This window comes from Poecilia mexicana, unplaced genomic scaffold, assembly GCF_051168715.1.
Source record: "Poecilia mexicana isolate PSO_F unplaced genomic scaffold, ASM5116871v1 scaffold_12, whole genome shotgun sequence".
NCBI lineage: Eukaryota > Metazoa > Chordata > Actinopteri > Cyprinodontiformes > Poeciliidae > Poecilia > Poecilia mexicana.
Window position 1 is genome coordinate 21,160,732 of NW_028263381.1, and position 26,075 is coordinate 21,186,806.

Below are 26,075 nucleotides of genomic sequence, written 5' to 3' on the forward strand. Positions count from 1 at the left end.
TCTGAGATTAACGTCTGAATTCTCATAGATCAAACTCAGAATTTTGATAATAATGTTTGAAATTTTAATAATAATAATAATAATAATAATAATAATAATAATAATAATAATAATAATGTTAGAATTGTGATATTAATATCAAAATTTTGAGATTAAAGTCTGATTTCTCATAGATTAAAGTCATAATTCAGAGGTTGAAGCAAAAAAGTCTGATATTAAAGTTTGAAATTTGATAATAAAGTTAGAATTATGTGAGATTAAAGTCAAAATTTTGAGATTCCAGTCCAAAATCTTTTTGATTAAAGTATCATCATAAAATCAGAATTCTGATAATAAAATTTTAAATTTCATAATAAAACTAGAGTTCTGATTTTAAAGTCAGAATACCAATCCTAATGCTTATATATTATGGACCCTAAATAAAAACACCTTATGTTGCTTTTACAGCTGCCAGTTTTTGTCTCGATCATTTTTGCACACAGAGACTGAAATATTTATCAGTTCTTACTTATTCGCTGAAATGAAGCCAGATTTGACTTATCTCACCATGAACTCTTAATTAAACTTTAGACTGAGACTAATACACTGTGCATCACATCAGGTTCACATGAAGGCAGCATTATATCGCCACATTTGTCTGATGCTGTATTTTCATTAACCGTAGCATAAACTCATTATAATTAACAGAAATAAAGACTTAAAGACATCAAATGTGTGCAAATAATCTGCTTCACTGAATAATGGAGTTACTGAAATAAACATTGCGATATTTGCAGTAACATTCTAATTTATAGTAATTTATGACGTGATATTATATTATATTATATTATATTATATTATATTATATTATATTTATTATATTATATTATATTATATTATATTATGTGGCACGTTGATGTTTCTGTCCACTAGATGTCACTCTTGCACTCAAACTTCATTTTGTCCTTCTTACACCGAAACTCTCACAAATAATAATGATGACTAAGAAGAGGAAGATGATGATGGTTGTGGTTGTTATTAGTATTAAAATGAACTTTTAATTTAATTGACTGAATAAATTGTGTTTCTGTGTCGCCATAGCAACCACCAGTTAGCTGTGCTTGGATAAGCAGCCTGGTTTGGTATGTGTATCTTTGGAGGCGCTAAAGTTACATATGTGGAAGATTAAGACTCGTACATCTTACACACAACTTTACTTTATTTTACTTTGTGTAAATCCAGTAAACCAAACAGAAAGCGTTAGGGATTTCTTTTAAAAGTTGAAGTAAAGTTTTTGTTGTTCTTGTTTCTGCATTTTAATTAATTACGCAGGATTTATTTAATTTTGTTGTTGTTTCGCATGTTTAACGTGCTGTTGTGTAATTTTTTTTAAAAAGTCTCTCCCCCTCAGTCGCGGCTGTTTTGTATAACTGTTCCGAAGGCCGCTGTTGTTCTAAGCAAATTTCCACCTGCAGCTTGGCCTTTTCATTGGCTGAAACCACAGTCAGATTCCCCTGCGAAGTTATCTGATTGAAAATCAGGGAGGGGAGAAAAAGACCGAGCTGCGAGCGCTGATGATGCTTCTTACTCTGCTTAACGCGCCTGCAACTTTTAGGAAACGGATTTCTTTCTCTGTGTTTCTTTTCTTTTTTTTCCCTTGCGACGCATTTTGGATCTATAAAGTTTATTATTGTTGTTTTAATTCGGGCTCAATTAACGGTGAGTCGGTGCCAACTGTTGCACATTGTCATAAATTGTATAATAACGCAAGCAGGCAGTTAACAACAATATCTTTAATTGTTTTCGGTAAACAAGAATAAAAAACTTCTTCAAAGTTACATTTTAGCTCTAACCAATTATAAAACCTTAAAAACATATTCTAATGTGTAGCTTAAATATTTATTTAACATTATAAAGACATTTTAGAATACTTAATTTTATTTCAAAACAAATATAAAACGTTTTGTGTGCTATTTTTGCGACGCAGAATCAACATGCCGCGGTCATTTCTGGTGAAAAACAAACGGTGCGCCTCTTATAACATTCATCGCACTTATGAAGAGGAGCAGCCGGCGGAGTCTGAAGACCAGGGTAAGACTTTATCTGAAACTTTAAATGGAAAATGCATCACCTTTTCTTCGCTAAATAAACATTTGATTAAATGTTGCACGCATTAAAAATTGAAGCTGCTTGCAATGTGCTCAACTGTTTTGTTTATTTCTTGTGCATTTATCAGAAGTCCCGTCGCAGCTGCAGAGCACAGACTCATCAGAGGAGCCCCTGTCTGAGGGCCCCTCCCTGTCCGCAGACCGGTGCTCCCCTCCGGAGGATTCAGAGCCGCAGTGTCCGTTACCTGCTCACCCAGAGCCGGCCAGCCCGCCGCTGGCCCCCTCTCAGCCCTACTACCTGACAGGTCGGTACCTCAACCAGACCAGCTTTACATTAGCAGGGGCCTGTACGGACTTTTTAAGCGTTTCACATCTGCTGATATAGATAATCATATACATGATTCCAAACAAGTCTGAACCGGAAGTGGTACGCGCCATCTTAGTAGGCAAACACAGCGTAAAAAGCATAGCGGCTTGAGATCAACAAAAAGAAAATATGTGGACAGTTTGAGAGAGATTGACCCGTATAAAACGGAGATGTTCCTCCGATTTCATACTATGATACAGTTAGCAGCCTATTAAACACAAAGCTTGAGTACAAAATAATCAACGTTTAAACAGATTTGTAAAGGATGCGAACTCTTCAGATTAACAAGGTTCTGGTGATTGGCAAAGTAAATGAAGTAACAAACACGTAGGCTACATGTCGGTGTTAGCTAGCAGATAAAAGTTACATTAGTTAAACTAATTTTGCTAGTTCGGCAGTACAACAGTAAATATCTCAGATATTTATCTTAGTATTACACAGAGATCTGTAGAGTACTCAAGTAGTTGTAATGTATTTTATTGTTTGTAAGTTAGATAGGAACGAGTCGAGAGTTAGCTGAGGCTTGTTATCGTTGTCATAGAAACTCCATAGCAACCACCTGGCAACATGGCTGTCAGTTACAAAGTTCACTGAAGTGTGACGTCACATGAAAACTATGTATTGAGTAGTTTTTGTGTTTTAAATGTGTGAAATGCTGCCAAACTGAGGCCTTTCCTGTTTTATCCGCAGTTATTGTTTAGTTTTAAGCAGTTATGGTGAAACCTGGAACTGCTACTTGTTATCCAGCAGGTTGTTGCTAGGTAACCGAAGAGTGAGTGAGTTAGTTGATTGCACCAAACAAGCTTAACTGGCTGAGAGAGGTTGAGCGGCTATAAGTCTGTACGCCTACATCTCCCAGAATGCTGTGTGGTTCTAGATCAGAGTTCAGTGAAAAGGTTTTATGCAGTAGTCTGATTCTGCTTGTTCTTCTTTTCTTCTCATTAAACTTTACATTATCATCATCCTGCCAGTGGAACTAGATATGAAAATTAGTCACTTGGCTATAATCTCATATATTTGCATGTAAATGCTAAATGATATCCAATGTCCCATTTTTAAAGAATAAATTTGACACTATGTAAACGTTTTGTACTTCCATCTAGTTCTCAGCTGCTTTCTAAGGAAAACACTTAGCAGTTTTTTTTTTTGGCAATAAGTTAATTGTTTTTGGTGTCTGGAAATGAGCCATTTCAAAAAACCTCCGGAATGCAACGTCACAAATCCACAGGCACTGCGCCGTTACCTAGCAACCCCAGCCTGTTACCTAGCAACCCAAGCGGAACTCCGGTATGGTTGGTCAGCTGGTTTTACTGCTCTGTGTGCTGTACAATGGCTGCTGGAAAGCTGAAATCTTATTATCAAAGAATGACTTTGTGCACAAACTGTAATGAACATGTTTTGTGTCCCAACCTGTAAAGGGAAACATAATATTTCACCTCTCAACTTGTTCTCCCTGTGTCAGAGCCCCACATGGCCGAGTTCCCACCTTACTACAAGCCTTCGTACGCCTGGGAGCCGGTGTCGTCGTCCTACGAGCTGCGGCAGCTGAGCTTCAGCCCCACGGTGCTGCAGCACGCCAGCAGCCTGTACGGCGGCCACATCAGCCGCAGTCCGCCGCCGCAGCAGCCGCTGGACTGCAGCACGCACTACTCCCCCACCTCCAACACCTACCACTGCATCACCTGCGACAAAGTAGGCAGCTTTTCTCATCACTGCATGGAATGTCAATATTTAAAATGATGATTTCATTTATTAAAATAAGAGCCAATCAAAACCAACCTCGTCTTGTACAAATTATTCCACCCAGGGGTGTCCAAAGTGCGGCTTGGGGGTTTGAGTAAATGTTTTCTGTTAGCAAATAAAATCAACATTTGCCTTTAATTTACTCAGGTTGTTTTTGCTGTTTTTTGTTGTTCAGGTGTTCTCAACTTCTCATGGACTGGAGGTTCATGTCAGGCGGTCGCACAGCGGAATGAGACCTTTTGGCTGCAGCATCTGTAGGAAAACCTTTGGGCACGCTGTGAGCCTGGAGCAGCACATGAACGTTCACTCCCAGGTAAACAAAAACACACATTACTTCAGATTTCATAAAAATTTGTAATCTTGTAAAACTGAGAAAACAGTAGTTTGTTGCCATGCTTCATTTATTTGAGAAATTATTGATTTAAGTCTGAAAAATCTATTTTAAATCCCATTGAAAGTGAAAATTCAATATGGCTGCCGAATAATGGTGAAAGGCCGTTTATTTATACTTCTGATCGTTTTCATCTCATCTACCAAACTGTCATCAATATAGTTATACACTGTTTGTTTGTGTTAAAATCAGTTAAATACATTAATATTGTTTTGTGCTGCTAACAAAAGTTAGCATAAACAACAATGGCATACTTAAACATTAATTAAAATATCCAATTATGCATTCAGCACTATAAAAATCACAAGTAGAGGTTGTACAGTGGGATACTGGTTTTAAAAGTGCTACCAATAAATGGTGTATCCCTGGTTTATCTTTAAGCCTGGCAGCCATTTTGAATAGTAATAGTGCGTTTTCTTTGTACCTGGAAATCGGATTTTTCAGTGAAAAACAAGAACAGACTGGGAAAGTCAAAGCTCACCCAGCTAATCTGAGTTTTATACAGTTATACACTGTAAAAAAAGAAAAAAATCTGTCATTTATGGTAAAATACCGGCAGCTGTGGTTGCCAGAATTTTACTGTTACAAAAACAGTATTTGTTCTGAAATCTCAACTTGTTAACATGGTTCTTTTGTGTTTTTATTCATAGAAATGATTAGAAATGTATTATTAGCTTGTATTGCTAATAGTAGTTAGCATGAAAACGTAATGTTTTGAATCTAATACAGAGACATTTCCATGAGGAATTTCAGATGATTTATGCAAAAAATGATGTTTGCAGTAGAACTGCAGAATAAATCCTGCAGTTCTACTTTTAAAAGGTCGCAGTTTATTACTTATAAAAACTATCAGACGGGGCTAAATTGTTTCATTTTATTGTATGTTCAGGAAAAAAGCTTTGACTGCAAGATGTGCGGTAAATCCTTCAAGCGCTCCTCCACGCTGTCGACACACCTGCTCATCCACTCCGACACCAGACCGTACCCCTGTCAGTACTGCGGGAAACGGTTCCATCAGAAGTCGGACATGAAGAAGCACACGTACATCCACACAGGTAATTACAGCGGAGATCCTCCCACTCTGCTCTGGACTCAACCTGCTACAGCATCAACCATTCAGTTATCAGCCGTTTGAAAAAGTGCAATATTTTGAAAATATTAGACTTTTCAGGGCTGCAATTAACGATTATTTTAGTAATCGATTATTCCGACGATGAATCAGATAAAAGATGATCACACTCTGCTGATTTTTATTTTAATATTAGAAATACATTTTAAAATCCTTTTTTAAATTAAGAAAATAAACAATTTATTACCTAAAATGCAATAACACATCAATCCTTTAGTGAACTTTTGATGATTTGTAGCTTGATTAAGATTCATCTGCAGCTAAAAACAACAGTTTTGTGATTTTACCACAAATAAGTTAATTTATCATTTTAAAATAGTTTTTTTTTGTAATTATTCAGATCATATGCAATATTTAGGACTGTACAATTCACAGGACAGAACACTTTTATTTGTTCTGTCTATTTTTGTAATCTTTTATTTTAAAAGATTACAAGAATAAAGTCGGATGAGAAAAAAGTTGAAATAATACGAGAATAAAGTCATAAAATTACAAAAATACACTCATAATATTACGACTTCATTTTCATATTATTTCAGCTTTACTCTTGTAATATTATGACTTTATTTTTGTTATTTTATTTGTTATTTTTTCTTAGTCTTGCCTTAACACTCCATCCACACTGCATTTGTAGCTTTAATTTGATTTCCAGTTTGGGATTCGTTTCTGTCCAAAGATGTGCTTGATGATATCAGCAACTTTCCAGGTGCAGCAGGGAGGAATTGTTTCCAGAGGTTATAAAGCTGCTGATAAATCAGAAAAAGAAGTTTAAACAAATATCCCGTCAATTTGCATGTCTGGTTTTCCTGCTTCGCGCTGCGCTCTATAAAAGGAAGTCTGTTCAGTTGACATTTGTTGACAGCATGGCTTCTACAAATCTGAACAATGGCGCGATTCTTCTCGATTGGTCGCTAATAGAAACTTTACCTGTGAGGTGAAAACATCTGATGCTGTTTTTAAGCAACTCTGATTTTTTTGCAGCTAAAGGAAAAATCAAATCAGTCAAGGGGTAAAAAAACAAAACAAAAAGTGAAATAATTTTTTTTATTTTCGCAGGCGAAAAGCCGCACAAGTGCCAGGTTTGCGGCAAAGCGTTCAGCCAGAGCTCCAACCTGATCACCCACAGCAGGAAGCACACGGGATTCAAACCGTTTGGGTGCGATGTTTGCTCAAAGGGCTTCCAGAGAAAGGTGGATCTGCGCCGGCATCACGAGAGTCAGCACGGCATGAAGTGAAGGCGCCCGAATGTTTGTACATATTAGATTTCTATTAAAACCACGAGTGTCAGGTGTGTCTGGGATGGCAGGACTCCTTCAGGCAAACTGAAATGTAATATATAGGAATCCATCTTTAAAATCAAATGTCTGTATAAATGTGAAAAATTGGTATAATTTTGTATTTATTTTCTGGTCACTACAAAAAAACAACAACAAAATATTACCAAGTTTTGTAGTCTAGTTTCAATTCAAATACCTAATGTTACAAATCAGCCGTTACCTAGCAACCCCTGGGAAGACGGCCCCGTTACCTAGCGACCCCTGGGAAGATGGGCCCCGTTACCTAGCAACCCCAAAGGAACTCTTCAAAAATCTTCTGCACTTGAAATAAGACAAAACTTACAGGAAATAGGAGCTGGTTTTGAGTCAATTATTCCTTAATAAGTGAAATAAAACATTTTAACTTATAGAAAAAGATTATTTAGATTATTTCACTTTGAACAGAGTTAGGGAGTAACTAGTTACATTTACTCGAGTAACTTTTTTGAAAAATAATTACTTTTTATTATGCTGTACTTTATTTACACTTTTACTTGAGTAATTGTATTATGAAGTATCGCTACTTTTACTTGAGTAAAACTTCTGGATTTTTTGTTAAAGTTTCATAAGTTTTTTATTGAAGGAAACTGATTTGGAAAAAAATATTTTGTCTGATTTTGTTATTTTTTTTGTTACCTATATGAATTATTGTCATTTTGGTTTTTAAAATACCAAGATTTCCACTTAACTTTATATTTTGGCCCATCTGATGATGTAATTTCTAAATATTAAATGACTGATAATCTGATCAGTTACTCAGCACTTGAGTAACTTTTTACCAAATACTTTTTACTGTAACTTGAGAAGTTGAGTAAAATATGTTGAAGTAGTTCTATTCTACTCACTTCTGGTTGCAAGTAACTTAAAAGTAACTTTTTTTAGCAAGATGCAGGAGCTGATTTTAAGTAAATAATATTGGAAGAATGTAGTAATCTGCTGGTGGAGCGAATCATTTTTATAATCAATCTTACAAAATTATTTACTTAAGTTCTTATCTTGCTGAAAATGACTTGGAAGTTAATCTTGTCTTATTTTACATGTACTTGAACTAGAAATTACACAAACATACTTGGTAGTATTTTGTAATTTTTGCAGTGTTTGAATGATTCAGGTTGTTGGGGATAATAAACAATTTGATATAAATTGCAATCCTGTAAAATCTTTCCTTTTCCTTTTTGATAATAATCCGTGTTTCATAACCACACACTTGTATTTTTTGTTTGTTTTTGCGCGACGTTCTCGTCTAAAGCAGGATGTGGGATTCCCACAGGACTGTTAAGTCGGGTGAAAATCTGTTGCGTGACCAGAGTGATCCTGCAGTCAAATAACACACCTGGAGCGTCATGCAAATCCACGCGCAGCGCCTGATAGTGGACTAGAAAGCAGCAGGAAGGGAAAGTCGGGGAAGCGTTCAGGAATGGCTTCGAAAACATGAAAAAGCAGAAGTCAAATCAGAGGAAAGCTCATGAATTCTGCATTTGGTTTTATTGGGAAACAAGGATTAATGAGTGTACGTGTGTGTGTGGAAAAGGGATTGATTACTTGAGCTAACTGCCACCCCACCCTTCCAGTCTGTTGAATTTACTTACAACAAACAAACGGCAACAAACGCCGCCTTCCTCAAACACCAAAGCTGCTGGAGGCAAATCAGATCATCAGGAACGGCCTTTAAATCTGACGAGGAGGACGGCGCAGAAACGACGCTCACCTTTCAACAAGGACGAGTCTGTAAATCCACAGAACGCCTCTTGCTGTTTGTTACATTTTTTTTTACAAAATTATTCTTACATAATGAGATTTTAGCTATTTTAAGGCCTTCTGTCACTTTAATAAGCTGCCGCTGGCCACACCCACAAACTCAACATTTACACTCACACGTTAAAACGGCTGCAAACAGATATATATATCATACAGCTATTCATCTTTGAAGAGCAGAAGTGGAGCCTCCTGCACAACCAACAATAATGCAGCAAGTTAAATCTGATTGTTAGTCAACAACAATACACTTGTGTCTTCCAGCAGCCATTGTGCAGCGCATACAGCGTTAACCATCCTCTTCATGAATCTGTATTAGGAAAACAAAGTGTCTTCAGTCAGAGGCTTCTTCAGATTCACTGTAATACAAACTGCTACAGGAGATCTTTCCTCATCAGCAATCACCATCTACAATAACTCTTATTATATTAATATGAATTACAAGAATCAATAAAATATTTCTGAATTTGAACTGAATTGATACAGCAGTAAAACCAGCTGACCAAACATCCTGGAGTACAGTCTGTGTTGCTAGGTAACGGGTGAAATTCTGCTGGGGTTGCTAGGGAACGGGTTGAGCTTCTCTGGAGTCACTGGGTGAAGGGTCAGTGCCTGCCGATTTGTGACGTTACATTACTCAGGTTTTTGAAACGACTCATTTTCCAGATACCAAAAAACATGAAGGTCCTGCCCAAAAATGGCAGAGCGTTTTTTTTTTTTAAATATACAAACGTTTGGTTTGTTTTTAGAAGCAGAAGGAACCAAAATGAAAGTACAAAAACATGCAAAATGTGAATTTTGCATAATCAGTAACCTATAAGTAAACATTCTTTAATATGGATGTAAAAGTGCTTATAACTTATAATGTGGGTAAAATTTCTTGCTATAAGTGAAATTATCTGCCAGTGGAACTTACAACAATATTATTAAGGAATTATTGACTTAAAACAAGCTCTTATATCTAAGTGAAAATTGACTTGTAATTTAGTTTTATCATATTTCAAGGCATATAGAAACTAGACAAAAAATACTTATCAAGATTTTGTGTTTTTGAAGTGTTCTTCCACATATTTGTGGTCCGAACTGACCTTATTTGACCAAACAACTCATTTTTCTTTTCTTCCATGACTTTGTTCTTCCCACTTCAGCTAACTGCAAACCTCTGAGGCCTTCACACAACACAACACAACACAACAACACAACACAACAACACAACACAACACAACACAACACAACACAACACAACAACACAACACAACAACACAACACAACACAACACAACAACACAACACAACAACACAACACAACAACACAACACAACACAACAACACAACACAACACAACACAACAACACAACAACACAACACAACACAACAACACAACACAACACAACACAACAACACAACAACACAACACAACAACACAACACAACAACACAACACAACACAACAACACAACACAACACAACACAACAACACAACAACACAACACAACAACACAACAACACAACAACACAACACAACAACACAACAACACAACACAACAACACAACACAACAACACAACACAACACAACAACACAACACAACACAACACAACAACACAACAACACAACACAACAACACAACAACACAACACAACAACACAACAACACAACACAACAACACAACACAACACAACACAACAACACAACACAACAACACAACACAACAACACAACACAACAACACAACACAACACAACACAACAACACAACAACACAACACAACACAACAACACAACACAACACAACACAACACAACAACACAACACAACACAACACTGATTTCCTCCAGATAAATATAAAAACACAGAGAAATTATGCAAATTCACAATCTGTCTTTGGGAAACATTACTTTTAAACAGGTCACCGATTCTCACACACATGCAGAAGCTGCATTTATCCCACAAACAGCCAGTAATTCTGGATATGTTTCCAAATTTTGAATGAAATCAACCTTTATTTAATTGTTAGGCTGTGTCTTGCAAGCTTACAAATTCAAAATGGATGCTTGTGTGTTGTAAATGTAAAATATTTGAGTTTTGTCCAACAGAGAAGAAGAAAATCCAGTTTTCTGCAAATCTAATCTGAAACCGTTCACATGACTGCAAACCATAGCTGCAGAAATCAGAGTATTCCTGAGAACGGACCGTCTGACAAACAAATCTGAGGTCTCTGTATGCAAAATTTGTTGGCAAATAGAGGCGACAGGGTCAGGGTTTAATCCTTGGGAACAGTTAGACATACTGCGGCTGCAGAACCCCGGTGTGAGGAGACGGAGCAAATCAAAACGGTGCACAGGTGAGCAGCAGAACAAAAGCCTGAGATCCTCCAGGGTGGGACTGAGCAAACAGGACGCGAGTCCTGGAAGGGGCGGGCCGCGGCTGCCGGGGGTTGCCTGGGGAAAAACGGGAAAAACCGAAGGAAACTGTTCCCCGAGCCATTCCTGCTAGGTGTGCAACGGGTTAAAAACGTTTCTTTTTTAGATTATATAGTTTAAAGTTGTGCTTTCTGTGTTGTTTGTCCAGAAAGTGTATGGAGCTACATTATTCTCCTTACAGACCAGCTGGAGCAGAAATATAAAACACACAGCCAAAGTTTTGCAAAGTGTGCAAACTATCTGGCAGAAACAGGTAAAGAGATAGAGCAGGATGTTCTGGATTTGTTTTGCAAATCTCCATGCAAATGAGCCGCAGCCAGTACTCTGGAAGCCGTGCAGGATGTGAAGGGTGTCTGAGCAAACGCCCCAGGCATCAATGATGCATTCATGGAGTCCATGCTGGGAGCCGGAGAGATTCACGGCTGGGAATCCGAATCACTGTTTACCGTTTTAAAGCTCCTGTCGTCAAACCGTACAAAATCTCACCAAGGAGTTTTAGAGATTCTGCTGCAAATATATAAATATGCTAGAAATAAGAGAAAACTACCTTACAAGCAGAGTTGGGTAGTAACTACTTACATTTACTTGTGTAGCTTTTTTGGAAAAATGTACTTTTAGGAGTCTTTTTATTTTATTATGAAATATTTCTACTCTTACTTGAGTGAAATTTCTGGATTTTTTACCCGCTGAATGAAAACCAAACATGTTTCAGCCCAAAATCCACCAGATACAGACACACCTGCAGTTTTTGTTAAAGTTTCTGAAGTTTTATATTGAAAGAAACTGATTTGGAAAAATGTTCTTGTTAATTTTTGTCACTTACATCAATTATTATCATTTTTGGTTCTTAAAATACCAAAATTTTCACTTTATACTTTATATTTTGGTCGATCTGATGATGTAATTTCTAAATAATAAACGATAATTTGACCAGGTACTCAGACAATACTTTTTTACTCTTACTTTCTTGGATGGCTACTTTTTACTTTTATTTGAGTTTTAAGTCAATTATTCCTTAATATTGATGAAAATGTTCTAGTTCCACTGGCAGATTATTTCACTTATGACAAGACATTTTACCCATATTTTAAGTTTAAGTCATTTTTCATCTATATTCACAAAATTAATGTTTTTATACTTACATTTGGGTGTCAACTGCCTCTAAAAACAGAAAACACAAAGTCGATTTTGAATTAAATGTTTCAAAAACCTCTGGAATGTAATGTAACAAACCAGCAGGCACTGCGCCGTTACCTAGCAACCCCAGGGAAGGCCAGCCCGTTACCTAGCAACCCCAGGGAAGGCCAGCCCGTTACCTAGCAACCCCAGGGAAGGCCAGCCCGTTACCTAGCAACCCCAGGGAAGGCCAGCCCGTTACCTAGCAACCCCAACAGAACTCTGCACTTGAAATAAGACAAAACTAACTTAGAAGAAACTTTTCAGTAAGATGTCAGGGTTTATGTAAATAATTCCTTAATATTGATGAAATTGTTCTAGTTCCACTGGCAGATTATTTCACTTGTAACATTTTTACCATATGTTAAGTTAAATAATCTGCCAGTTGAACAAGAACTTTTTTTATCAATATCAAGGAAACTCTTATACTGAAAAGTTACTTGTGAGTCAGTTTTGTCTTATTTCAAGGGTACCAAGATATCTGCACTTGAAATCCAACCAATAACACTTTAAACTATTCAAAATACGGTCAAATTATCTACACATAAAGACACAAATAATTGAAATTTTACAGATAAAATGAGAAAAACAACAAAACGTTTTTTGTGTTTGTTTTTTTTATGTTAAATGAAATGCCAGCATCACTCCTGAACAGTAACTGTCAGCAGATTTCCTCTGTGTGAGTGATGCCAGGAAGACGCAGCGCGATCACTGCTGTCAGTACGGGGCGTGATGCAGGCCTGCAGTCCTGGCTTGCTGCAGATAAGTGCTGTGGTGACGGCTAAGTGACGCTAGCTAATGTCCACGCCTGACTGAGCATTAGGAGTCAACAAAAACAAAAACTATCAACCTCTCTTAACGTGTTTTCTGTCAACGTTTACACCTGTCTTTAAAGCTGCGTCATGGCATTAAGATAAAATTGAATAAAACTCTAATTAGTTGTGTTTTTTTAAACAAATTGGGGCAATTAGATGTACTTAAAAACAATTATATAAAGGGGGCATTAAATATAGCCCAAATCTTGAAAACTAGACTTAACTTTGGTTGGTAATAAACATTTTTTTTAGTTTTGTTGCTTCAACCAGCTGTTTTCTCTGAGTTCTTGGAAGTTGAAATTAAGAACAAGAACAGAACACGTCTGAACTTGGAAAGTCAGTTTTCTAACCAACTGTGACCTCAAACTCCAGTATGGCTGCTCTACAGGAACAACTCTAAAATGCATACTAACTGTTATTTAAGAGTTTGTTTAATTTATTCACATTTCGTTTAACCCCAATCTGAAATGTTCTGTGTTTTAGCAGTTTCTCTCCTGGTACGTTCACAAACATTTCTGGTATTTGAAAACTAAAATATTCTTTATTTTTACAGTACATCTCACTGGCATTGACATGAAAACAGGAAAAAACAGTTTTTAAGTTTTGTTTTGTGTTGTTTTTTTGTTTTTTTTTACAGCGTACACTAGATTTTCTTTTAGGGGTGTCAGAGGGAAGGGGGTTGAATACAGATGTCTGTTACAGTTTTCATTCCATTTTTCAGTTATGTGTTATGTGGTTTACCACATAAAATCCAATCAAAAAGCGAAGCCTGTGGTTGTAAGACGACACTCTGTGTTAATCTTTCTGGAGGCTGATGTGGTTAACATCAAACTACCCGAAGAAACCAGACAAACCAGAGTTCCTCCACACTTCTTCACTTTTATTTGTGGTTGTTTTGGCGCCTCCATTACTTTGCATCCAAGTTAGCTAACTTGTTATGATGTTATGCTAACAAGTTAGCTAACCTGTTATGATTCATCCGGGAGAGTTTCTAAATCTAAGACATGAAGGCGCAGGGTTTTTCCCAGGCCTTTAAATATTTTGCATGTTGCATGCTATATTTCGACCAAATCAGTACAAATACAGATGATGATTTCACTACGAGTATCTCAGGAATAGCAGCCAATCGATCTCTTTTATTCTTCTGTTTCAAAAACAAAATAAAATGTTTTTTAATTTTCATCTATAGTTTCTAAGTTTTTTTTTTAAATTTCCAGTTTTTAGGTGATTTAAAAGCCGGATGTTTTGCACCAGTAAACTGTGGGAACAGATCACTTTAGAAAATGCTTACAAGGGCAGTAGCCCAGGGCTCAAAATTTTGGGGGCGGCCCACAGAATTTAATTACATTTTTTTATTGAATGCATGTGTTTTCAGACATATTTTAATAAAACTATGTGTATTATGTTCTGACCTGTGAATTTTATAATGAGGCGTTGTGTTTTTTGTGCTTACCTGTCTAACAATAATGGATGATGGTTAGCTAGCATGCTAATTCCTACATATTTTGACTCATAAAATCATAAAAATGTTACAAAGTCAAAAAATTTGAAGAATTCATACAAGAATAAATTCATAATATTATGAGAAAGACTTTATTCTTGTAGTATTGCAAAAATAAAATAAACATATCATTGTACAAGTTTGTTCTTGTAACATTATTACTTTTTTCTTGTAATTTCATGACTTTGTTTTTGCAATTTTATTATTTTTTAATTTCCTTAATGTATCCCTAATATCCCATCATATGATCTTGATGTTCCCCAAAATTAAAATAAGTTTGGCACCTCTGCTTTATTGGATGAGGCACCAAACGGTTTCCAGCCCAAGGGCCCCAGTTCCTTCTAACCCCGGCCCTGGAGGTCAACATAATAATCCATTTGCCTTCAAAAGTTGAGTCTCAAACTTCGAAGTCATGCATCCAAATGCAGATTTCCTCCTCAACTGATAAAAAACCCCAGCTGCTGAGAAGAAAGAGCGGAACGTGGCGAGGGAAGTCAAAGAAATGAGTGAAAGCAGAGGGTTGAAATCATCGGGCGGCAGCCGCCGGTCCAGGCTGCCTGATAACCTTATCATGGCCTCTCCACGCTGTAACGGCTGCAGCAGCAGCGAGATGGGGAGGAGCGGGCAGATAGCGACTAAACGCTGCGGGACGAGGATGTCTGTGAACATCGGATGACAACTGAGACAAAGAGGGAAGACGAGAAAGATCAAGCAAATCTTCTCCACTGCGCAAACAGATTGCCAGTGACAATCAGCTGGGCTTTCTGTCAGTGCTTTACTGGAGCTGGGTAGTAACTAGTTACATTTACTGAGTAGTTATGCTGATTAATGTCTTACTATATGTGTCAAACTCAAGGCCCGGGGGCCAAATAGTCTGGCAAATAAAAATGTCACGTTTAGCATAAATATTGTAAAAATTCCTTACAAATATTTCTAAATTATCACCACAAAATCTGTGATTTTTACTGCAAAAAAACACAAAAACAATCATGAAATCCTGGATGGACTGATCAGCATGAAAAGTCGTTCAATGTTATTTTATTTTAAGAAACACGTTTCTGAAACAAACAGCTAGTTAATGACCTTTTTAACAGTTTAATGGGTTTTATCAATATATTCTGGGACAACCGGCCCTTTAAGAACATTCAGATTTTTGATATGGACCAAAATAAAAATGAGTTTGACACCGCTGGTTTAGCAGACTGAAACTAGTTCCAAATGATTAACTACTAACGTCCAAACTTTCTGCACTGAGGGCCAAAACCTCCAAGTTGAAAGTTCTCAGGGGCCAAAATTAAAAACACAAAATAATATCATTGTGAATTCGTTTTCTTTACCTGCCCAACAATAAATTGAACAAGTTCATTTTATTTTATTTTATTTTTTACCAAAATCAACATTAGCATGAAATATGCCTTAATGTTTATCTTTATTTTGTGTTTTGAGATAATTATTTTCTATTTTGTTGGTCTGTACATTGTTTTTGGTTAATTTCGAGCAATAAATATAAGAATTTTCTTTCACAGCTTTTGTTGTGTGCAGCCCAAGTGTGTTTCAGAGTAAAACGTTGCTGGATGTTCGTGGTATGACTTCATGCTAAAGAAAGAAAAATTATTTTGTGTTGTATATTTTCCATTTAAGATATTAACTCAACCTGAAACAATTACAAAAAACATCCATCTCATCTGTATCAGATCCAAATGCCAAAGAGACAAATTTTCACCATTTTTCAACTGCAATGAGGGGCCACATTAACTCATTCCAAGGGCAACAAATGGCCCCCGGGCCATACTTTGGACAACCCTGGCTCAGAATCTGGCCCTGATTGGACTGAAACAAATGTGTCTTACCATCTCATGTGGTTGATGCACAAAGACAGAGACCTTTTTTATTCAGTTAGGACAAAACTATTAAAACTTTTTTTCAAATAAAGAGAGGCATAAATCCTGTTTAATTGCTGAAAATAGACTAAATCTTTTCTTCAGTCGAGCCCAAAATAAATGAGTAAAGTGGTTGCCTTTCTTTCATAAAGAAATAATTCGTAATGTATTTGAAGTTTTGAATCTACAATGATTCGCGTTCCTTTTCTGCAAAAAAATCCGACAATTTTCTTTGTTTACCTAAAATATTTCATGCTTAGTTTATTGTTAAGCAGAAAGAAATTGCCCAATAAAACTTTTGGTTTTAGTTAAAAGAAAAACAGAAAAGATATATTTCGGACCAAGTACCCTTGAGTTGATTTTGTCCCGGCTTGGACCGCCCTTCAGTGTTGTAATTTGACCGCCATCCAGCAGAGGGCGCCGCTAGTCATCCCTAAGCAAAGCCGTTGATGTGGTTGATAGAACAAAGATGGCGGGGAAGAGAACCGAGTCCGGAGAGGGGTGTAAGATTCATTTCACAATTTATTTGGACATATAAACACTCGACTTCTTAATTTATCACCTTAAAGCGCTCAGTCAGCCGTGCAGCGTCAACGTCTCAAATAAAAATGTGTTTTTAGCTACAAAGGCGAGGATGTGATGACAGGAAAGCGTAATATGATAGAAAAGACACGAAACCAATAAGCACAAGTTGATTTTGAGGACTGTTTACGTTTAATAATGTGAGAAAACCACAAATTTCTGTTTATTCAGTTAGCATTTAATAACTGACACACATTTGTTTTAAAGATTCTTCTTTTTAATTCAGCCTATTACAGATAGTGCCCTTCATGTTTTGGAAAGACGGTCTGCCCACGTACTGTTGAGAAAATATAAGAGCAATCAATTTTGGATTAACTCATTCATCGATAACTTGCATCCCGATCAGTTATCAGTAACTTTTTTGGGGGAAAACATACTTTCAGGAGTATTTTTATTATGCTGTACGTTTTACTTTTACTTGATGTAGCAATTAACATTGCCGTTTCTAGTGTTACTTATTGGTCACAATATAAAAAGCATTTGAGTTAATAATCAGCACTAATAGTGGCTCAATAATCACAAATAAAGTATTTTTATTTCTATTCAGATAGACAAGTGAAAAGCATTTGTAAATAATTAATTACACCTCATGATTTTAGCACCAGTAATTTGCCTCTAAATTTCAAAAACAAAAATGTTTCACATGAGTTTTTGTCAAGTTTCTAGTGCAAATATTGAATACACTTGAATTAAGACAAAAATAACTTAAAAGTAACTTTTTCAGCAAGATAACTTATTTCTTGTTTTACATCAATAAATCTTGATGCAAAATATAATAGTATAGTAGTACTTATTCTACTATATGTAGAATGAGTACTAGTTCCATTTATTTTATTTAGGTGCAACTTTAAAGCTTCAGTCCATCCATTCAGTTTTTTGCTGGCTTAATCGCGCAAGTCAAATAATAATAAGCAGCACTCCACTGCTTTTTTAGCTCTTAAATTCAATGCAAGCAGCACAAATTAACTTTCCAAATGTTGCTTTTTTTACAGCTGGGATTGTCTTTGTAATGAAAATCAGGTTTATTTCCTAAAACAGAAACCACACTTTAAAAAATAACTGTAGCAGGTCAGTAACATTTGATCTATTTTTACTAATTGCTACAACTAAATCGAATCAATGCTGAATTTTTCTTCATTTAAGAGTTAAAAATAACCTAATAGCACAGCATTGATGTATGATGTCTGTAGAAGAACACAAACCTGAACTAAAATAAATAAAGTGACGGATGAATATCCAGCAGCATCTTAGATAACTCTGTAAACACTCAGACGAACGAAGCGTCTCTGTTTCTTCCTCATGGGATGATAATCTGTTGACAGTTCCAGGGCGCGACTGAGGAAAAATCTTGTTTATTCAGATCCTTTTAAAAACACAGGATTTCTCAGATTACTTGAACGCACTTTTACCAGCAGCTGAAACGCCCAGCTGCAAATCTAAAGTATTTGCATAAAGAATTTTTAAAGAACAGGTTGGCAAAGTGTAAGCTTTAAAAAAAATAAATAAAAAAACTCACACACAGACAGGCGTTGTCTCGCGATAGTTTTGAGAATGCTGCCCTCATGTGGCCAGAAACGGCAAAGCAACATCATTCTTAAAGTAACAGATTTAAAAACTTTATTTATTTTTTTTTTCAATTTCTTTCCTCTGGTACAAGAATTGAACTTCAAGCGAGTGAAAATGCAGTAAAAATCTTAAAATCTTCAAAAATCTATAAATAAAACCAGAGAAATTATTAATGAAATCATTTGTAAAATTATATTTAAAAAAGCCTCTGGTTGCTTCAGCTGGTTGTGCTGTAGATTTACGTCATTATACAGAAAGTTTTTTTTGTTTTTAAAATCTTGTATTTAATTAAAAATAAAAAGAAATTCCTTGATGAATCCGTAAACGTTTTCTTTCATGCTTTTTATTATTATTGTTTTCAGTTATTTTACAAAAAGAAGAATCAGTTGTTTGTCATTGTTATTAGCTGGCATTGAAACTAAATAATAATTTTGATTCATTTATTATTTACTAATTATAGTCTGAATATTTTAAAAATACTAACCAATTAATCTTATTTTGAAATTAAATTATACATGTTCAATTTTTGGTTTTGAAAGTGTATGTAAAACCCACAAAAACACATTACTGTTTCTCAAATTAAAATATCAATAACTAAACTACTGCTAGAAATAAAAAAGATGGGTATGATTTTTTTGTAGAATGACAGGAAGATAGAAATATACAAAAGAAAATACAGTAAAATAGAGAATAAAATATTTTACAATATTTATGCAACGTCAACTCTAAAAGTTTGTGGAAAAATTAAAACAATATAAAAATAGTGAACCAAAAGTTAATTGACTAATTTCTTTTGCTTTTTGGTTTAATCTTGTAATTCAAGTCTGACTTCTTAATATAAACACGTGAAACCAACATACGCGTCTACGAAAGCTGGCTATCTGGCTAGCTAGCTATTTTGATTTATTTGTTTATTTTATTTCATACCTGTTAGTGAATCATAGAATTTGGCTCCGGAAATGGAAGCGGAACCTTTTACATCGCAAACTTGTTTCCGCCCGAGCTTATTTTGTTCACCGTCCGCGTACGGCGTGAATGTGAACATTTCTTATTCGTTTTCTCTCGCTTTTAACGGGAGCAATGGCGACTCCGGGTGCTGTGGATCAGAGGGATGTGATGCTAAACTTTACCCTGAAAGAGCTGAGCCTGTCCGGCCGGACCGGAGGGGCCACGCCGGGCGGCTCGTCCGCCGTGGAGCTGCGGAACAAGAAGCTGGTGTGCGTGGAGTATCCCGCGATGGTGACCAGCGTGGAGAGGATGCTGGAGACTCTGGGAGGAGAACACACGGTGACGAAAGTAAGCGGAACCAACCGCTGCTGGTTCGGGTTTTGTGTGAAATGCCTTAAATGTAAATGTCTTAAATGTGTCCAAATTCACCAAAAAATGTCACCGAAACATAACAGAAAATAACCCATGGGGTAACAAAACATGACCGGGTGTGAACGTCAGGCTGAAATATTCTGTTCCCCTTTGGAGTTCAGAGAAACAATCTACTTTTTATCTTTCTAAAAGAGGAAATATGTTCTCTTACTTAACAGGGACAACATGTTTGTCATGGGGGAACAGAAAAATATGAAAAGCTGGTCAATATTTCAGCAGAATTGGGTAGTAAGTTAGTAACTAGTTACATTTACTCGGTTACATTTACTTGAGTAACTGGTCTGAAAAGACGCACTTTAAGAGTATTTTTACTACACTGCTCTTTGAGTATTTTTTTTTATTTATTTCTGCTCTTACCTGAATAAAATGTCTGGATTGTTTTACCCACTGATTGAAGAGCAAACATGTTTTAAACAAAACTTCACCAGATACAAACGCACACCTGCAATTTTCAGAAGTTTTTCCTGAAAGAAACTCATTTTGAAAAATTTCTCTTGCCTATTTTTGTTATTTTTTGTTACTGTTATCAATTATTTTCATTTTCGTCCTTAAGATTAAAAAAATCCACTTCCCTTTATATTTTGGTTCATCTGATGATGTAAGTTTTAAGTATTAGATATTCAGTAGACTTTATATCAGATACTTTTTACTCTTGAGTAATTTCTTGGATGGCTACTTTGTACTTTTACTTGAATAAAGTCATGTTGAAGTAGTTCTCCTCTTACTTGAGTACAATATTTGGGTTCTCTACCCACCTCTGAATTTATTAAAAATGAAGCATGTCACTTCAGCTTTAATATATTAAAGCTATAGCTAATCCTAGTTAGCATGGCCACCAATGACTGTAAGTTGTTTCTCCACCATTGGACCATTTAGTATCGAGTACATGAGGATGATTGACAGCGCTGATACACTCCTTTAAAACTATGTCCTCATGTTTTTTCTTTTAACATTTAGCATTCAGTACTAGAATTACCTGCTTATGTCTTTAAAGATGGAAAGTTTATTTTGTCTTTGTGGTTCCCAAATCTGATTATCGATTATTGAACTCGTATTCCTGGTTTTCCCACAGACATTCAGTGACCCCAGCAGGCGACTGGAGATGCGTTTCCGACCCCGTGACCCCTTCTGCCACTCTCTGTGTGGGAACCGGCTCCCGTCGAGCAACCTCCTCCTCAGGGTGCGACGGCGGGTCCGAAAGAAAGACCCCAAAGACGCTCAGATCCAGATGGACATCATGGGAATCATAGGAACCACGTACAAGTTCCAGGGTGAAGTCTGAACCCGCTTCACTGCGTCTCATTTGTTAAATTAACAGAAAACGAAAACGTGTTTTTGCTCTGCAGGGATGGTAGACTTCCAGTGCCTTGCTGTGGATTCCCAGAATGGAAAAAACGTGTCTCTGTACGACAAAATCATCCTCCGTAAAGCGGAGAACCAGGCGTTCTTCGCGCAGGACGTCCCTTACTTCCTGACCCCGGCCATTTTCTCACGCCTCGACAATCCGGTGGATTACTTCTACCGACCCGACGCCGTTCAGAAGCTGACGTCGTCTCTGTAGGTCGACCTGAAGCCTGGCAGAATACACAAGAGGATTAGTGCCACTAAAAACAACTAACATTTCTCAGAATTTTGACTTTAACCAAAGAATTCAGATTCTTTTTTTCTCAGAATTCTTTTTTTTTTTTTTCTAGAATTTTGGCTTAATTTTCTCAGAATTCCCACTTTTTTTCTCGGAATTCTAACGTTAATCTCAGATTGTTTTTCCTCCGGATTCTGACTTTCCTGATATTACCAGTCAGTGGCCCTGACCCTCTTCCGTAGGGGAACGAGGGAGTTTGATTTGTTTTGTCAATGTTTTCCTGTTTTGCGTTTGCAGCCCTCTGCCCGTCAGTAAGAACTTCATCGGTCTGAACCGCGCCCGGCGGCCCCATAACGCCATCTTCATCAGCTTCACGGACCCCGCCGTTCCCACCGAGTGCCTGGAGGCGGCGCGGGTCAACTGGGGCCGGCTGTGCCTGAAGGAGCAGGACCTGGAGAGCGAGGAGAAGGTCAAGAAGGTATTTGTTCAGCTGAAAACACGGCCGGCCCGACTGGAAAGTTGGAGCGTCTGATTCTGTTTGCAGTGTTGAACGTTTTGGTTTTATCTAATCTCTGGAAAACATTTTGCTGCTCAGATGTTTGAGAGTCGGCCCATCTGGTCCCGCAACGCCCTCAAGGCCAACCTGGACCTCCACCCGGACAAGCTCAAGCTGCTGCTGCCCGTCTACGCCTACTACATGGTGAGCAGCACGTCCTGCAGGCAACGCAACCAGGGCGGCAACCTGGGCGGCAACCTGGGCGGCAACCTGGGCGGCAACCAGGAGACCGCAGCGCAACGTTGCTGCACAACTAGAGGCCAAAAAACTGCTGGGCCTCCAGTTGTTCTTTCTTTTTTCCTCTTTCTTCTTCTTCTTGGTTTTTATTTTCTTCTTCCTCCATCTGTATTTTTCTTCCTTCGTTTTCTTATTTTCTCTTTTTTCTTTCCTCCTTCTTCCTTCTTCCTTCTGTCCTCTTTGTATCTTTTATCTGTTCTATCTTTTGTCTTTTCTTCCTCCTCCCTTTTCTTTCTTTTGTCTTTTAATTTCATGAAATACTTTCTGCTGTTAAAAGTCTGAACAAAATACTTCCACCACTCATGCATATCAATAAACAACACAATAATTTAAAGGTAAATTTATTTCCATCATTAAATCTAGGAAGTAAAACTTCTAACATTATTTCTGAATCTCAGAAAGTTGTTACTACAAATAAAGATCAATTTAAATATTAAATTTTAAAGCAGAAATGTGACATTGTGTCAAACTCCAGCAGACTCATAAACACACTCAGGGTAAAACACAAAAGCTCTTTGCTATCCAGCAGAATCAAATAAATGGAAGGTTTAGTGGAAGGAAAAAATATGGCACATATGGACAGGAATAACAGGCCTTGACAGGATTGTGTCGGTTGTTGCTTTCTAACCTCTAGGTGTTTTTTCTCCAGGTGACCGGACCCTGGAGGAGCCTGTGGGTTCGGCTCGGCTACGACCCCAGAAAGACCACCGAGTCCAAGAAATACCAGATCCTGGACTTTAGGATCCGGGTCAGCTCCAAATACGGTGAGAGGAACCAAACGCCAGCCACCAGGTTCCTGGTGAAGCAACAACGTCATCAATAATCTGGTGATGTTCAGGGTTTATTGCAACCGATCTTTTCCTAATCTGGAAGAAAATTTGGGCTGCAAGTAATGATTAATCGATTAATGTATCGATTATTCTGATGATTAATCGGATATAAAAAATGGCACACTCTACCACTTAATAGTTTTTTATTAAATATGCAAATAAATAATTCAATTCATTTTTGAATTAAAAACATTTTAATGTCTAAAAATGTGAAGCAGGTGAAGTTTTGGCTAAAGCATATTTAAGTTTAAGGTGTTGTTACCTTATATGCAAACAATGTATATATATATGTATATAATGCACAGTATTTTGGCTTAAGTTCTGCTCTGAATGTGTTTTTGTTTTCTGCAAATAACCTTTATTAAGTTTGAATACTCATGTTGACGATTAATCGATTACTAAATTACTTGATTATTTCAATAACCAAACAATCACAATTAATCCAATTAATCATTTCAGCCCTATAAACAACTAATTGTCCAATGAATTGTAATTGTTTTCTCTAAATCTCAGGCTCCAATCTATTCAAACATCCTGTGTAACTCTGGCTGGATATTTGATCTCTCTTCTAGAGTTTTGGTTGAAATTGTTGTTTTCTGACATTTTTTTGACTTTTGGCAGGTTTTCTATGGGGTTGAGTGCTTAGAGAATGACATCATAGATTTACAGGTTTATTGATCCATCCTAAAACCAGTTTCATGCTGGTATTGGCTTGTTTTCTTCGGTTTGTTCCCGTTACCTGGACTACCGTCATGGTTTTTTGTCTGGCCTGCCAGATGCTGAGTGCTGGCCGACTGTTTGTGGCGCGTTACGTTTTCACCGTGTTTTTCTTCGTTTTTAAGGCTGCACGCCGCCCAACATACCGGTGAAAGCCAAGAGGAGCACCCTGAGCTACAGCCTGCCGACCACGCTGAACAAAACAGGTTTCAATGTGATTCATGCAAATTTATGCAAATTTGTTTAAGCATTTTGATTGTAGAGCTGAAAATCTTGTGATGTAAGCATTTCATGTCAGTCAATATCGATAATTATTAAGGAGTTACATTGAAATATTTGGTGTGAATATTCTCTCAGTTGTATTATCTATTGATATTGATTGATTGACATATATTGATTTTATTTACTCCGCAGCCCTATTTCATGCTAAGAAACAGAATAATCTTCACAGTGATATCATCTTGAAACTGAAGCTGCCACTTATCTTTTCCTAAGCTCCTCCGGCTGCCAGCCTGTTGGATATTCCCGCCCCAGAAGGTCCCAGTACCAGTCGCGACCCGCCTCCCGTCTCCTTCCAGCTGAAGGTCGGTCAACAAAAACACCAAGAAAATGAACAATTTCAAGCATTTTGCTCTGAAACGACCTCCTCTGCTTGTGCAGGAGTCTGCGTACATCTTCAGAGACGGTTTGCTGCCTCCACACAGACAGATGTTCTACCAGCTTTGTGATTTGGACGTGGACAGGTACCAGGCGTCTTTAAACTCTGTCCCGCTGTCACCAAAGTTTGCTAACGGTTCTGCTTCCCCAGCATCAGAGAGGTGATAAGCCAGAATGACGGCGAGGAGCAGGAGTGTGACGAGCGCGACGGCTGGTGTGTCGTCGGCACCACGGACAAGCTGAGAGACGTCATCTCCGCTATGATTAAGAAGGTGGTCAAGGAGAAGAAACCAGGTATGAAGAACAACTTCAGTGTGTTTCCTTCTTTCATAATCCACTGGATCAAAGGTTACAGCTTTGATCACAGTGAGAAATCCCACCCACAGTTGAGTTTATGCGATCTTCATGTAGATTTTTTAGATTTTTCTGTTGTATACTTTTATACTTCCATTCTACTTCTACTACTTTCTACTGCTTCTAAAACCAGCCCATGTGCTTAAGATAAAATAAAACAGATGTTTTTTGGTTTCTGGAAAATTAGCCATATATGCCATAAGCGCTGCGCTGTTACCTAGCAACCCCAGCAGAGTTCTGCCCATCACCTAGCAACCCAGGCTGAGCTCTGGAACATTTGGTCAGCTGGTTTTGCTGCTGTATGCGCTGCACAATGGCTGCCAGAAACCACAAACAGCTTGCTTCACCCTTCCTGGTTGTGCAGGAGGTTCCACTCCTGCTTTTCAAGGATGTACAGTTGTATAATTTTCCATCTCTTTGCAGCCATTTTCACGTGTGAATGTAAATGTTGAGTTGGGGGGCGTGGCCAGAAGCAGCTTGTTTGGATTTACAGTGATAAGACGTCCTAAAACAAGCAGAACTGAGCAGACTGAAATCTTACTATCCAAGAATGATTTTGTGTAAAAAAAAAAAATGTAATGAACATGTTTTGTTTTCACCCGTAGATCTGTCCTAACCTGTTCATGGAATCATAATAGGTCACTTTAAAGATGATTTTTTTTTTAAATCCTTCAGTTCATTTTCTCCCCTTTTCCTTCAGAAAAGCGAGACAGGTTCCCTAAAAGACGACGGAAAGGACATTTAAAATACACGGTGAACGATCCAAAAGGAGAGGATGAGGAAGAGGACGATGAAGAAGAGGAGGAGGGTGACAACAAAGAAGACGAAGAGGAAAACGAGGATGATGAGTTTCAGCCTTCGGAAGGAAGTGAAAATGAGATGGAGACAGAAATCCTGGATTACATGTGACGAAACAATCTGGCGTCCATTTCTGTAAAAAGTTAGTTTTTTGTTGTGCTGAATATAAATAAATAAATCAATTTCTTCTAAAGCTTTGAGCTGCTGAGTCTTTACTTGTAAAATCTTCCACTCAGAG

The 26,075-nt window shown here is 37.3% G+C and overlaps 2 protein-coding genes across 2 annotated transcripts; both read left to right on the top strand.

The window, feature by feature from the left end:
- Positions 1-1,432: 1,432 nt before the first annotated feature.
- gfi1b (growth factor independent 1B transcription repressor) lies at positions 1,433-8,182 on the top strand. The gene is made up of 7 exons (XM_014973308.2): positions 1,433-1,698; positions 1,967-2,070; positions 2,216-2,392; positions 3,917-4,146; positions 4,373-4,510; positions 5,478-5,643; positions 6,774-8,182. Exons 2-7 carry the CDS (start codon positions 1,974-1,976, stop codon positions 6,950-6,952), a joined length of 987 nt encoding a protein of 328 aa, XP_014828794.2. The 5' UTR covers positions 1,433-1,698; positions 1,967-1,973; the 3' UTR covers positions 6,953-8,182.
- An 11,544-nt stretch (positions 8,183-19,726) lies between these two features.
- gtf3c5 (general transcription factor IIIC, polypeptide 5) lies at positions 19,727-26,030 on the top strand. Its single transcript, XM_088011095.1, has 11 exons — positions 19,727-20,022; positions 21,179-21,377; positions 21,453-21,663; positions 21,986-22,166; positions 22,284-22,388; positions 23,131-23,245; positions 24,154-24,234; positions 24,524-24,612; positions 24,689-24,771; positions 24,837-24,979; positions 25,740-26,030. The coding sequence occupies exons 1-11, from the start codon at positions 19,807-19,809 to the stop codon at positions 25,946-25,948; spliced, it is 1,632 nt and encodes a 543-aa protein (XP_087867221.1). The 5' UTR covers positions 19,727-19,806; the 3' UTR covers positions 25,949-26,030.
- The last annotated feature ends 45 nt before the right edge of the window (positions 26,031-26,075 follow it).

What these genes read in the sequence shown, in the direction of transcription:
- gtf3c5 (XM_088011095.1), top strand. Translation starts at nt 19,807, where the DNA reads ATGGCGACTCCGGGTGCTGTGGATCAGAGGGATGTGATGCTAAACTTT. An exon ending in AACCACGTACAAGTTCCAGG is followed by an intron (nt 21,378 to 21,452) that starts GTGAAGTCTGAA and finishes TTTGCTCTGCAG; the next exon opens with GGATGGTAGACTTCCAGTGC. An exon ending in CCGTCTACGCCTACTACATG is followed by an intron (nt 22,389 to 23,130) that starts GTGAGCAGCACG and finishes TTTTTTCTCCAG; the next exon opens with GTGACCGGACCCTGGAGGAG.
- gfi1b (XM_014973308.2), top strand. Translation starts at nt 1,974, where the DNA reads ATGCCGCGGTCATTTCTGGTGAAAAACAAACGGTGCGCCTCTTATAAC. An exon ending in TCAGCCCTACTACCTGACAG is followed by an intron (nt 2,393 to 3,916) that starts GTCGGTACCTCA and finishes TCCCTGTGTCAG; the next exon opens with AGCCCCACATGGCCGAGTTC. An exon ending in ACTGCATCACCTGCGACAAA is followed by an intron (nt 4,147 to 4,372) that starts GTAGGCAGCTTT and finishes TTTGTTGTTCAG; the next exon opens with GTGTTCTCAACTTCTCATGG.